This window comes from Mastomys coucha, unplaced genomic scaffold (assembly GCF_008632895.1).
Source record: "Mastomys coucha isolate ucsf_1 unplaced genomic scaffold, UCSF_Mcou_1 pScaffold20, whole genome shotgun sequence".
Classification (NCBI taxonomy): Eukaryota; Metazoa; Chordata; class Mammalia; order Rodentia; family Muridae; genus Mastomys; species Mastomys coucha.
The window spans coordinates 44,090,592-44,105,648 of NW_022196903.1; the positions used below are offsets into that span (position 1 = coordinate 44,090,592).

General features: G+C 42.4%; 1 protein-coding gene across 3 annotated transcripts in view; it reads left to right on the top strand.

The window, feature by feature from the left end:
- The window catches only part of Ccdc126 (coiled-coil domain containing 126), a 21,051-nt gene extending 7,714 nt beyond the window's left edge, over positions 1–13,337 (top strand). For 2 of the 3 annotated variants that reach the window (XM_031381856.1, XM_031381855.1), the window contains 3 exons: positions 1,310–1,396; positions 6,456–6,841; positions 12,393–13,337. In XM_031381856.1, the coding sequence (XP_031237716.1) occupies positions 6,604–6,841; positions 12,393–12,577 (423 nt within the window). In that variant the 5' untranslated portion in view covers positions 1,310–1,396; positions 6,456–6,603 and the 3' untranslated portion in view covers positions 12,578–13,337. The remainder of the gene's footprint in view (positions 1–1,309; positions 1,397–6,455; positions 6,842–12,392) is intronic. The other variant, XM_031381857.1, reaches the window with a different exon arrangement.
- Positions 13,338–15,057: the final 1,720 nt, after the last annotated feature.

The window sequence follows — 15,057 nt, forward strand, 5'->3', positions numbered from 1 at the left end:
GTGTAGCCCTGGCTGTCCTGGAACTCACTCTGTAGACCAGGCTGGCCTCAGACTTAGAAATCTGCCTGTCTCTGCCTCCCAAGTGCTGGGATTAAAGGCGTGTGCCACCACTGCCTGGCTCTCTGTCCATCTTTCTATATGAAAGCATACATGTAACTCCCAGTAGACAGGGATGTGTGTTCATATTGACACTGAAGTGGTTCAGTGGAGTTGGCTTTTCACCTTTATGCTTGCCTCGTAAGAATGGGGACTTGGCCACTCTGGCAGCAAGAACTTGTCACAGGTTTCTACCTCCCTCAAGCAGCAGGATTCTGATGTCACACCAAATGATTTGATTTATAACTCAGAATTTACAATGCTGTCCCTGCAAATCTTGTTTCTGCTTCATTTCATGAAGAGATGGCAGTGTTCTTCTCTGACTTGGCTGTAACTTGAGGACTAACCTAATGCTCTTTAAAAAATATTGGTAGCAGCAGGCATAGTAGCACACATCTGTAATCCCAGCCCTTGTAAAGGCTGAGAGGCAAAGTTATGGAGGCCACGGAAGTCCATATTATAAACCTGTCGTAAAGCAATGGCAACTGTAAAACCAGCCATACTAATGCTGGCTGGGAGCATAGCTCAGCGGTAGGGAGAATGGTTGCCCACTGTGTAGGAATGCTCACTAATACATCATTAAAAACCAAGACAAGAACAAAGATGGAGCTTGGTTCCCACCCCCATTTCATTTAATTGGTGTAGGGTAAGATTTGGTACTGGGATTATAAGGAATTTTGCTAGGTGATTTTTTTGTAAAATGTTGCCTGAGAAAGAACAATGGAGATGTGTACCTTTAAAGACCTAGTTACTTCTTCCCATGTTGCTTGGAATGGTTTGTGGTTTGCAGGCTAATTCTCAGGTCTGGGGTTACTTCAGGGAACCTTCTTGGATGTTGGGGCTTCTCAGCCCTTGGTCAGGCCTGAGCTGGCTCCTAGACATCGTTATAGGGTTCTGGGGTATCTCTCCTTCTTTGTGTTGTCCACACCATGCTACTTTATTCCTTGATGTCCTTTCAAAGCTCTAGCGTAGAGCGGGATCCGTGCTCCCAGCCTCTCACATCTTTGTTATTCCCAAGACAAATCTTATCTTCTCTGTTTCTCATATTAGTGTATATTAGCTGTGCAGAGCAGTGGGTTTCATCGACACTTCCATACACAGAACGGAGTAGTGGAGAATGCCCTTCATCACATTCACTCCGTCTGTTACACTTTCTTTGCCCGTTCTCTTTTTTTAGTTTTTCAAATTGTTCTCCCTTTTGTTTCTTTTAAAGTTAACTATCACCTACGAGGGAGAACACGACACTTTGTGAGACTGGCCAGTTCCACAAATGATGATTTCCAGTTCCATCCATTTTCCTGTAAGTGACATAAGTTTGCTTTTCTTTGTGGATGAATAAAACCTCTACTGTGTGTATCTAACACATTGACAAACACTTTACATAATAAATGTCTACTTATTACTGTAAGAAATCAGGGAGGAGACACCACTAGATTGCAGAATGTAGTTTCTTTATTATTGTCTGCATCCAAACCCCTGACTCCCCACTGAAGTGGGCATTTCATTCTGTTAGAGGCTGAGCATTGTCAAGAGTAGAAATACAGGTAGAAGAATGCAATAGATCCATATTTGTCACCTTGCACAAAACTAAGGCCTCAACAAAGAACCAGATATACTAAATGTAATAGAAGGGAAAGCGGGGAATTGCTTCCAATGAATTGGTACAGGAGACAAATTCCTGAACAGAAAACACCAGTAGCTCAGCCACTAAGGTCAACAATTAATTAATGGGACTTCATTGAACTGCAAAGCTGATGCAAGGCTAAGGACACTATCAACAGGACAGAACAGTAGCCTACAGATTGGGAAAACATATTCACTAACCGTGCATCCCACAGAGTGCTAGTATCCAGAGGATATAAAAACTCAAGAAGTTAGACTCCAACAAACCAAATAATCCAATTAAAAATGAGGTACAGAGCTAAACAGAGAATTCTCAAAAGAAGAATCTCTAATAACTGAGAAATACTTCAGTGTTCAACGTCCTTATGCAAATCAAAATGACTCTGAGATTTCTAACCTTACACCCATCAGAATGGCTGAGATCAAAAATTCAAGGGATAACACATGCTGGAAAGGATGTGGAGCAAGGGGAACACTCCTCCATTGCTGATGGGAGTTAAATCTTGTATAACCACCATGGAAGTCAATTTGACAGTTTCTCAGAAAATTGGCAACAGTTCTACCCCAGGACCTAGCTATACCATTCCTGGGCATATAACCAAAAGATATTCCACCATACCACAAGGTCACTTGCTCAATTATGTTCATATTAGCTTTATTTGTAATAGCCAGAAATTTAAAAAAGAAATCCAAATGGCCTTCAACTGAAGAATGGATAAACAAAATGTGATTCGGGGCTGGTGAGATGGCTCAGCAGGTAAGAGCACTGACTGCTCTTCCGAAGGTCCTGAGTTCGGATTACATGGTAGCTCACAACTACCCGTAATGTGATCTGATGCCCTCTTCTGGTGCGTCTGAAGACAGCTACAGTGAATTACACTGGAGCCAGTAGGGCTGGAGCAAGCGAGGCCGGCAGAGGTCCTGAGTTCAATTCCCAGCAGCCATACACATGCTAGGTTGCAGCCATCTGTACAGCTATAAATAAAATAAATCTTTAAAAAAAAAGAAGCTGGGCGGTGGTGGTGCACGCCTTTAATCCCAGCACTTGGGAGGCAGAGGCAGGCGGATTTCTGAGTTCGAGGCCAGCCTGGTCTACAGAGTGAGTTCCAGGACAGCCAAGGCTACACAGAGAAACCCTGTCTCGAAAAAAATAAAATAAAATAAAATAAAAATAAAAATAAAAAAAGAAAAGAAAAAAAAGAAAATGTGATTCATTCACACAGAGGAATACTACTCAGCTATTAAAAACAATGACATCATGAAATTTGCAGGCAAATGGATGGAACTAGAAAATAACATCCTGAGTGACATAATGCAGACCCAAAAGGACATTCATGGTATGTACTCACTAATAAGTGGATATTAGCCATAAAGTTCAGGATACCCATGCTATAATCCACAGACCCAAAGAAGCTAACAAGGAAGGCCTAAAGCAGGATGCTTGAATCTCTCCCAGAGGGGGAAATAGTCAATGGAGGTGGGAGGAGGGAGGGATCTGAGTGGTAGAAGGGATGAGGAGGGGTATGGGGGTGGGCAGGAGTTTGGGTGTAGGGAGAGCCTGGAGAAGAGAGGACTCCCAGAGACTGAACCACCAACCAAAGAGCACGCATAGGCTGGACCTAGAACCTCCACTTCTGCACATATGTAGCAGAAATGCAGCTTGGTTTTCATGTGGGTCCCTCAGTAACTGGAGCGGGGACTGTCCCTGACTGTTGCCTGCCTGTGGATCCTATTCCACTAACTGGGCTGCCTTGTCTGGCCTTAGTGTGAGAGGATGTGCCTAGTCCTGCAGTGACTTGATGTACCAGGGTAGGTTAGCACCCAGGGGAGGAGAAGGGAGGAGGTGTGGAGGAAGGGGCTCTGTGAGGAGTGGGGGAGGGGTTGCTTCGATCAGGATGTAAAGTGGATAAATAAATTAATGGGGGAAAAAAAGAGTAGAAATAACTTCTGATCAAGAAAATAGAGCGGTGGTCTGGGTGGAGACCTAACATTCCAGTGGGGCATGGTCAAGGAGCCTAGGAAGCCATGCACGGTAAAGAGATAGGTAATTAGTCCTTCAATGTGACATTGTACCCTTTCTTCTCAAGTTCACCCCTTAAGCATTAGCTCACCAGGCCACAGCTTCCTGAACCTGCTGGCTGTTCTGAACCAATCAGAATACTCTCACTTCTCCTTTTCATTCTCTCCTTTTTTTCAGTGTGCTTTTCTTAACACTTTGAATTACCCCGATATTCTGTGCTTTTGTACTCTCCTTAAACCTCTCCCGCACCAGTCATACTGCTGCTTGTCAGTTCTATGTCTAACTTTCATGCTAGCTCAGATAAATCTGTCGAGATCTACCGTTTGCCTGCCCCTCAGGGGTTTCTGGTTAAATGCTAATAAAAGTGTTCTTGAACTTTCCTCTGGGTCCATTTTTAAGAGCCCCGAGAGAAGACCTGGATTTTCCCCCATATCAGTACTGAGCAGATATTCTGAGAGTCCATGTTGGAATATTCTTGCCTTTATGAAGAAGGTCTCTTTTCTGGCCAATGGTGAAGTCACATCTTATATTTTGTCATCTGTGATTGAGTAACTTATTGAGAGTTTTTTTTTTTTTTTTAAATTGGGAAACAACGTGCAGCAGTCGGAAGGAAGTGAATTCAAAACCAAATGTGTATTAAACCCAAAGTGTTTGTGTCTGTGTTTATCCCGTGCTGCCTCACGTGGCTTCACTGTAGCCTTAGTTCTGAACACACAGCATACCACAACCCACAACATGCCACTCTGCACTGCGCTTGTCCTCATGTCCTCGCTGTTTTAAACACAACTCACAGTCAAGCTCCTTGCGTGTTCTACATCGCTGTGCTTGCACTGTACACACAGCTTTTCTGCCCATATGGTTTACCTATGGAAAACAACAGCTTTGCCGCTTTCCTACTGCTGGTCCTCAGCACATAGTGTTTGGTTGGATATGCTTTCTCTTTCTTTCCCTTCCTCTCTCTTTCTTAGCTGTCATTTAGCTCTTCATCTGCTGGAAATACCTAGTTGGCCATGTTCTCAGTTCTCCAATGATGTTGCGTTTCTGGCTCTGCAGTCATGGCAACTTGCCTTTTGAACTAACTGGAGAGTCCCCGTGCTCTTTTCATAGGGTGCTAGGGATACACACTAGATAAAAGAGCTTAATTTGCAGCTCTTTTATAAATATGGGAGGCAGTGGATCTGGGTGAGTTTGAGGCCAGCTTTGATGTACATAGTGAGTCCCAGGCCATCCAGGGTGTATAGTGAGAGCTTGTCTCAAGTAAAACAAAAACCCTGAAGCATCTCTTCTAGAAAGCACATTTCTGGGGAAGAACGGCTATAGAGCATCCCTCATGCATAACTCAGTATGTGCCAAATGAAACTCATAATGCTCCGAAGGCTGGGGGTTGATTTGTTTGTCTTGCTGTGTAGCTGAGACTGACTTGACACTCCCATGCAGCCTAAGCTGGCCTAGGGCTCACCATGCTGTTTTTCCCTCCCATATGCCGGGATTGCCCGTGTGTGCTCCTGCGCCTGGGTTGTTACCTTTACGTTACTGTATTCTATTCACCTTTAGTTGTAGTCTCAAAGTAGGTTTTATTTGGTTTTGTCATTCCCTAGTAGATGGATTAAAATTGGCATGTTTATTTGTTCACACTGCAGAAATGAATGCATCCCTAAAGTCTATTTTTAATAAGCTATGAAGTAGTCATGGGAAATGCACTATAGGTTTTTACTTCAATTATTACCCATCTCCCCCCTCCCCGTGATGAAACCAGAAATTTATTTCCTGAGCATATAGGTGGTTTATAAACGTTAATTTTTATATTCTAACTCTTTCATGTTTTATGATTTTTTTTAAAGATTTATTTTATGTATGTGAGTACACTGTAGCTATACAGATGGTTGTGAGCCTTCATGTGGTTGTTGGGAATTGAATTTTGGGACCTCTGCTTGCTCTAGTCAACCCCGCTTGCTCTGGTTGGCCCGGCTTGCTTAGTCCCTGCCCGCTCCAGTCCAAAGATTTATTTATTATTATATATAAGTACACTGTAGCTGCCTTCTGACACAAGAAGAGGGTATCAGATCTTATTATGGGTAGTTGTGAGTCACCATGTAGCTGCTGGGATTTGAACTCAACAGCCAGTGTTCTTACCCACTGTGCCATCTCGCCAGCCGGAGTTTTATGATTTTTAACCTTTCGCTTGATTCCTTTCCACTGTAGGGTGGATACTTCATAGGGTTAGTGCAGCCTCATTAGTGATATCACCTAGTGGCACATTCATGTGTCGACACACATTTTACTATGAAATTCTTGCTAGCTAGGCATTTTGATTTCTATATTTGCCTTTCATCATTTCTAACTTTTGTTTTGACACTCCTGTTTCAGTTTCCTTTAGAAGCCGCCTTTGTGTTGGAGTTGGTGGTCATGTTTGAACAGAGAGAGCTTAGAATCTTATATTGTCTGTCAACCTTATCAATGGCTTTCATGACAGATGAGAAGTCATTCAAAATTTTATGACTATGGTGGCACATTTCTCAGCTGTGAACAAATTTTTATCTACTTGTAGTTTAATTTAGAAAAGATACAAAATGGAGCCAGTAGATGACCGGGAAGCTTGTTAGGTGGCAGAGAAAGCTGTCAGGAGGGTGACTCGAGCAAATCAGAAGGCTGGCCCTGTCCCTGCTCATCCTGGTGCAGGTGCAGGTAGCTCTGACCCTCTGCTCTTCATTTACAGTTGCATGAGAGCAGACGCAGCCCTGCTGAAGATGGACAGACGGCAGTAGACAGCTGCTCCTCCTCTTTCCTCTCCAAAGGCTTGCCATTTGGTGTCTTGTTTCCAGTTACTGCTCCTCGATCAAGCCTGTTTGCTACCTTCATCAGACATGTTCCGCACAATCTCAAGAAAAAATATGTCCCAGAAGCTGAGCTTCCTGTTGCTGGTGTTCGGACTCATCTGGGGGCTGATGCTACTTCACTACACCTTGCAGCAGCCGCGACGGCAGAGCAGCGTCAAGCTTCGTGAGCAGATCCTAGACTTAAGCAAAAGATACGTGAAAGCTCTGGCGGAGGAGAGCAGGAGCACTGCGGATGTGGACAACGCTGCATCCATGGCAGGCTATGGTAAGAGCTGCACGGTGTCCCCTGCCTCCTTCCCAGCTCGTTCCTGTATAAATACACTTACAGGAGTGGAGCTCAGCAGCCATTGTGCTCTTTATAAATTGATTAAAAAAAATTACAGGTGAATATTTTCAAATGGAAAGTAGAAATAGTACTTATATATCCCGTGCACAGATTTAAGTTATTAATATTTACATAAAATTCATTATATTTTAAGTACATTATAGAAATTATGACATTCATCTCTTTAAAATATGTATATATAAGGTATATTATATGCATTTAAAAATGAGTATGTAACAGTATCATTGTTTTTTATATATATATATAATATATTTAGATTTTTTTTACTTAATATAAACATCAAATAGACAACATCTATTAAGTCCCAAGATTTACCTATAGTTCCAGCATTGCTTACTGCAACTCTCCCTTTCATAGCTTAGGTTCCTGTTGGTTTTTTTTTTAAGATTCATTTATTTATTTTATGTATATGAACACACAACGTAGCTGTACAGATAGTTGTGAGCCTTCATCTGTTTTTTGGGACCTCTGCTTATTCTGGACAGCCCTTCTTGCTTGCTCGCTCAGTCGGTGCTCTCCCCGGCCCAAAGATCAGTTCATTACTATAAATAAGTACACTGTAGCTGTCGTTAGACGCACCAGAAGAGGGCGTCAGATCTTATTATGGGTGGTTGTGAGCCACCATATGGTTGCTGGGATTTGAACTTATGACCTTTGGAAGAGCAGTCAGTGCTCTTACCTGCTGAGCCATCTGTTGTTTTAAGTTTCCTGTTGTTTTGTTTTGTGAGATAGGATGTCTGTATGTAGTTCTGGCTGCCCTGGAACTCACCATATATACCAAGCTGTCCTTGTCACAGAGATCCACCTGCCCCCCACTTCCCCAGTACTTGGATTAAAGACGTGGACCACACATCTGGCTTGTTTTAAATTCTTTATGTGTTCCAGTTTTTTCCTTTTAGATGAGATGGGAAGCTAGGAAGTCTGAATGAAACCTGTTCATTCAGTGCTGGGAATCAAATCCAGGGCCTTTACGTAATGCTAGGCTAGCACATTGTCTTAATTAGGGTTTCATTGCTGTGAAGAGATATCATGACTACGGCAACTCTTATAAGGACAATATTTAATTGGGTTGGCTTACAGTTTCAGAGGTTTAGTCCATTATCATAATGGCAGGAAGCATGGCAGCATCAGGCAGGCAGACATGGTGCTAGAAAAAGAGTCCTACCACTTGGTCTGCAGGCAGCAGGAGACAGACACACTGGTCAGACTTGAGCTAATAAGACCTCAGAATCTATCCCCACAATGACACACTTCCTCCAACAAGGCCACACCTATTTCAACAAGGCCACACCTCCTAATAGTGCCACTCCATATGAGCCACACACACATTCCCTCACATGAGTCCTTAGGAGCATTCCTATTCAAACCACCACACATCCTAAATCAAGCTTTAGCCCTAGCCTGTTTTATTTAGTTAGTTATTTATTTTGAGGCAGAGTCTCCTGTTTCCTATGTTGGCCTTAAATTTCTGATCTTTCTCTGTCTCCCTGGTACTGGATTACAGGCCTGTGCCACGACTCTTGGTTTATGTGTTATCAAACTTAGGGTTTTGTGCATGCTAGGTGAGCACCTTATTAACTGAGCTGAGTGTCCACCTCTATTTGCTTGTGAGACAGATTCTGGCTTTGTAAATTAGGCTGACCTTGAGCTCAATGTTTTCCTGCACCTGAGTGCACTGGGCTTGGGCTTCTATAGTAAGTTTGTTGGTTGAGTGCTTGTTTGCTTTTGTTCAAGCCACCTTTTTCTTTCAGCAGAAGTGCTTGTCATACCTCTCGAGGAAAGGCTTTACAGCTATGTCACAGTATATCACAACGGCTGTGAGTTCAAGAGTGCAGTAGCATGCCATTCCAAGGCTGCTCTTAGATTCTTTCTGCCCTTTTCTTCTGTAGTATTTCCTGCGCCTTGGAGGAGGGGATACAGATGCCCCATTTATGGTTTCCACGTTAAAAAGAAAAGGCCAGGCATGGTGGAGCATATCTGTAATCTCAACATTAGGAAGATGGAAACAAGGGGATTCCTGGGACCTGCTGGCCAGCTAGTCTAACAGGATTGGCAAATTCTAGCTAGGTACAGTGGGAGATCTGTTTCAAAAATAAGTGAAGGCTGAGACTAAGTGGCTGTTGAATTGCTAAGCTATGAGTTGGGCGTCTGTACCTGCCCCCCATCCCCACACCTGTGGTCTTTTGAGACAAGGTTTTGCTTTGTAGCTCGGTGTCTTAGGGTTTCTGTTGCTGCAACAAAACACCATGACAAAAACAAATTGGGAGTTGTAGGTTGCTGCGAGCCCCCGCTAGGAGTGCTGGAGGCCGAGCTCAGGTCCTCTGGAAGGGCAGCCAGCGTTCTTAACCACAGATCCATCTCTGCGGCCCCCTTGTTTTATCTTTTCATCAGCATTTCTTTGATTATCCACCATTTTCCACCATTTCTTTCTGCAAATTTTAAAATTTCACATAAAATTGTGAACTTGCCATTTAATTATAATGTAATTCGCTGGTATCAATTATATTCATAGAAGCATGTGTATGCCTCACACTTTTTCTGGTAGCACAGCTACTATCAACTTTATCAGCTGGTGTTAGATGATTTTTCCTGGGGATCACAGACCAGAGGTAGAGCTGACTTTTTGGTCCAGGATCAACAAAAAAATAACAGTATCAATTGCTACTATTGAGTCCCTAATGTCTGTGAAAAGCCTATGAGAAACATGAAGGGCAAGTCATGAAAGAATGATCCTTTTTTTTTTCCTAGCTAGGAAAACAAATGTACTAAAGCCCCTCCACCTTCCACAGAGGTTAAGAATCTTTCTGGAAGAAATTAAAATTAGAACTAGGTGCAGGCCTGGGGGGCCTGGCCAGGTCTCCTGAGTGTGCGGTGTCAGCAATAGACACAGTGTATCTTTCCACAAGGTCAGAATTCATTCAGCGATAGTAAATTCACAAGTTTTGTTGGTTTTATTGACTGAAGTTTTTCAGGTGGTCCCATCTGTCCTGACAGTGAGGCCACAAGATCTTTTATTCCAATCTTAATTGCTAATAATCCTCAGATCACATATTTCAAAAAATTAGTCTATTATTGTGTGCATGTGTATTGTATCACCATGTTCGTGAGTGTGCGTGTGCATGCACGCATATGTGAGTGATCATGCAAGGCAGAAACAAGGTTTAGGAGTTAGCTCTCTTCTAATGTGGACGCTGGGAATTGAACTCATGTTCTCAGGCTTTTATAGCAGGAGTTTTACCCACAAGCCACCTTGCCTGCCCTCAGACCACACATCTCGCTTCACAATTGTGTGTAGGTTTCAGAACTGCCACAAACGGTTGATAACAGAGTTCAGAGAGGCCTCACTAAGACTGAGGTGAGAGTGCATAGAAACTAGTCCCTGAAAATTAGACAGGCTCTGCACATCTCAGTGAGAGGAGCTGCAGAGAAACCTGCTGAGGCAGAGCTGAAGAAGGAGCTGAGAGGCTGAGCCAGGGCCATAGGACTGCACCTCAGTCAAGCTGCAGGACGGGGGTCTAGATGTATGGGTGGAGTTTGGTTAGGGCTCATCAAGCAGTGAGGGATCCTGCTGAACTAAATTGCTATGGATAGTTTGGAGTTCTCTGTGTGTTGCAGGAGTTTTGTCTACACCGCTCTCTCTTCCTGGTTGGTCGCAGGTGTGCACATATCCAGAACTATCTCAGATCCTCGAATAGGAAACACACACACACACACACACACACACACACACACACACACACACACACACATACACACACACACCTACACCAGTTATTCTTAAAATGCCTTGGCTAACTCAATGGCTGGTCCTTCCCCTGCTACCCCAGGCCCAGTCAGATAAGTGGCCAGAGGCCACTTACCTGAAAACTCACATGATAGGTTTTCTCCTGCTGCTATCGTCCCTCTGATTCTCTTTTCTGTGTCCTGCCCTTGTAACTCTCAGTGGTTCCACCCTGTGCTCAGCCATTGGCATCTTTATTGATAGATCAAAATCCAGTTGGCAGCAATGACGACCTTCAGCATCAATAACCCGCGATTCCTGATCAAAGCATCAGAACCACCCTCTATATCTATCCTCTCTTGATACAGTGGGATGGCTGTACCACAGGTGGGTGGGCCATTGCCATGGGCTCAGTGTTAGATGTCTATCTCTTTATGGCACCCAGGTGAGGATGTTGTATTGTCCATGGGTCCTGTGTTTACCTTCTCGCTCATGTGGAACACTGTGGAGCATTTGCCCGTCAATGCTTCACAGTGAGTGCCTGCCAGTCGAAAGCCTCTACCTTTGTCCTCAGCATGGAGCCAGAGCTACTGGAGTAACCTGGAGTCATGTAGGCTGAGCCTGAAAGAGTAATTTAGGTCAGAGCAGGTTGCCCTGTGCCCTGGCTCCCCACCCCTGCTCCCCACGGGAGGGAGCATCAGGGTCTGGCTTGTGTGGGGGTCACTTGCTTATGGGGCTCTCCTTCCCTGCCTTCATTAGTTCTTCACCTGCCTGATCCAGCCTTCTTATACCCTACTTGTTATAATAGGTGTGGGTACCCCACTCGTGAAGAATCAAGGAGGCCACTGCAATAACATGAGGTTAACATTTTTAATTGAAACTGCTATACCAGGGTCACTTTGTAATCGGGACCAGAGCAACCCCGAGGAAACAAAGCACTCAGTTTTTATACAGTTTTACAGCTTACAATGTGGGCTGGTTATAATTTACAACACGGGCTCGTTACACTTTATCTTGTTCATTGTTCTTTAGTTTCTATTGACCTTTCTCCTCCTGGTTAGGATAAGACACCTGTGACTTGCAGGAGGGGTGATGGTACATTCCTTGGGGATGGGTGTTTGCTCTGTAAACTCTCCTAAAAACCCCTTTGTCTTAAGAATAAGTGGACTTTCTTGCTTTCTGGTATCTTTATGAAGCATCCCCGTTTGGCTCAATTTCTACATACTCAGAAACTCAGCGTAGGGTCCCAAGAGATGACTCGTTGGTAAGAGCGTTGGCTTCTCTTCCTAAGAATCCAGAAGCACCCACATGCAGTTCACAACTGTCTTTAGGTCTAGCATGGAATCCACCACCTTCTCTGGCTTCTGGGCCCCAGGCATATGCATGGTGCACAGACACACATGCAGCTAAAACACCTATACATATAACATAAATATGTTTTTTAACAGTGAGAAACAGTGTGGGTGTTCCTTACAGAGGAACTGATGTTTTGAGCCAGACTTTGAATCAGAACCCCTGCTCTCAGAAGCGGAGAGTCCTGGTGTGCTGGTAACTCTGTTGCTTTGGGGATTGTGCCAGTGATGACTGTGATCAGGCTTTCTCTGTTGGCCTCCAAGTAGCTTTTCTGTAGCTCATTTTCTTTCAAATATCCTGGTAATTGTTTACCTCTTTCCCTTAAACTGTAAAGACATAAACATTAAGTGTTCTATTGCTATTTAATATGATTGATTCCAATTTTTCCCCCCATAGCTGATCTGAAGAGAACGATCGCAGTCCTCTTAGATGACATTTTGCAACGCTTGGTGAAGCTGGAGAGCAAGGTCGACTATATTGTTGTGAATGGTTCAGCCACCAACACTACCAATGGCACCAATGGAAATTTGGTGCCAGTAACAACCAACAAAAGGACGAGTGTTTCGGGCAGTGTCAGATAGCAGTGAAGGGCACCTTGCACAGCTACATCACTGTGGATTACATCCGTCACAGGACACCTCTTAAACTGCTGCCTAGGACAGAGTAATACTTGACAATAAAAGCTCTACACATTCCCAAGGAGCTTGCTGGATTCATAGGATGCTAATTCTGTATATATAATCACAGGCATTATTAGTGTGCTTTGACACAAAGCTCTTTAATGCTGTTCTGTATTCTCAACAGGAATTTGGTAACAAGGTTGATATGGTAAGCAGGGAGGCCATCTCTGTACAGAGGTCAAGAAACAAAAGCACCAGAAAGACATGGAGTCCTTTCTAGACGTAACTATTTAAGTATATAACATGTTTGTCAGATAAGTGGACAATAACATTCAACTCATTCTGTCGCCTGCCCTCAGCACTGTCCCTGTGAGTAGAGAACGTGCTTACTTCCAGAACTATACTTTGTTACTCAAATTATGAGCAGAGAAAGGAAGTGTCATGTTGAAAATCATGTTTTGAAATAGACCCAAAGAATGTTTTCATTTGCACTATCCTTCAAAATAACTGAAGGTTAATTGTATATTTTTAAAAATAGCATTTGTAAGAATATAATTTTGAAATGGGTAGCAGCCACTGTCCATAGCTAACCATTTGGGACAATTTAATAGAAGTGATAGTAATCGCTAATCTCATACTTTAAAATTTCTTACATATATTCTGCAGAATAATACATATTTTTATGATGAAATGAAAAATAAAATATGTATAATTTTCCACAGTCATGATTGTTGATTTGAAAGTAAATCTCGGGCTCATATGCCTGTAGCCATGGAACCCAGGAGGCTGGGACAGGAGAGCTGCAACTCAATGCCAGCCCAGTCAACAGAGCAGGCCCTATGTAAAAACATTGACTGTTTCTCCTGTTAGGAAAGCACATCATTTCCATATTTTGGTAAGTGTTGCTTTGGTTATTTCGGTGGAGGAAGGAAAGGACTTGAGGACTTTAGCCAGATGTATATAATACATGTTATTTGTACTGCACAAAACTGCTTGGAAAATTAATGTGAGTTGATGTTATTTAAGAGTATTCTGTGTTAGGAAATGTCAGATTAGCTATTCATTTTATATAATGACCACTTTACAGAACTAAGACCATTAAAATATAAATTATGAAAATTGTTTATCTTTTTAGGGAAACAGCTACTGTATACAGCACAAGAACTCTTGATTTGGTTAATTCTAGTAAAGAATAAGACATATCTTTATTTAAATAGCCTTTGTAGCAAATCCAGTTGCTATATAGTATTCTATATTTCGTAGTATTTATTCTATATAATAACTGCTTATGTGCAGCTAGCCTCTAGATTTAGACTAAATTGAATTTAGTTTTCGATGTTTTTCATTATTATAATGCTACCACAAAAGTAGCAGTGATTATAATATTTTGTTAAAATAAGTATAAGAAATATATTGTTTCATGAAAGATAACTTTCTGAAATGTCTTCCCTGTACCTTTATGTGAAGAAATGATGTCCCATTGCCAGTAGATTCTGCAGTACAGTTCAGTCTCTGATGAGTCCTGAGCATCTCTGATTTCATTGCTTTCAGGGATGAAATAAAATATATTGTTTTATTCACAATTGTTATTTTTGTTTTGTTTTGGTTTTGGTTTTCAGGACGGGCTTTTCTGTGTAACAGTTTTTGCTGTCCTGGAACTCAAAGAGATCTGCCTACCTCTGCCTCTTGAGTATTGGAATTAAAAGGCCTGTACAACCATGCCTGCCTTGTTACATGTTTTTAAAAACAGCGGTCATGCATTTAATAAATATCAAGTGATTTGTTCTTAAAGTGCTGGGTATGGAATCCAGGACTTTACACATGCAAAGTAGTTCTCTACCACTGAGTTTTATTCACAGCCTTTACTGTTAATGACTAAAAATAATATTAACACAGATTTGTGCTTTATTTCAACTCTAAAAATCTTTTACAAAAATAAAATAAAGTAAAATAGCAAGAAAACCCAAGAGGCTGGGAATGTGACTAGTTGGTAGTGTGATTGCCTAGCATGCTTGAAGCCCTGATTCCAACCCTGGCACTGAAACCAGTGTGCTGAGGCATACCTGTAATCCCAGCCATGAGTGAATGAGTCTTACGAACTTTGCCTAGGTGATATATAGATATATATTTAATCATTGCAAAATGAGAAGAAAACCTGAAAATTTTCTAGCCAGAGATACCTACTATTGACATTTTATATAAATAGAATCTCTGGGCTGGCATTGTAGTTCAGTGGTAGAATTTATTTTGTATGTGCAGCTGTGTGTTTTGTCTCTACCATCAGTCAGTCAGTCGTCCTTGTCCATATTCTTTATTTCCACTTGGTGCTGGTTAGTTTTATATCAACTTGACACAAACTACAGTTATCTGAAAGGATGGAGCCTCAGTTGAGAATGCCTCCATGAGATCCAGCTGAAGGCATTTTTTTTTTTTTTTTTTTT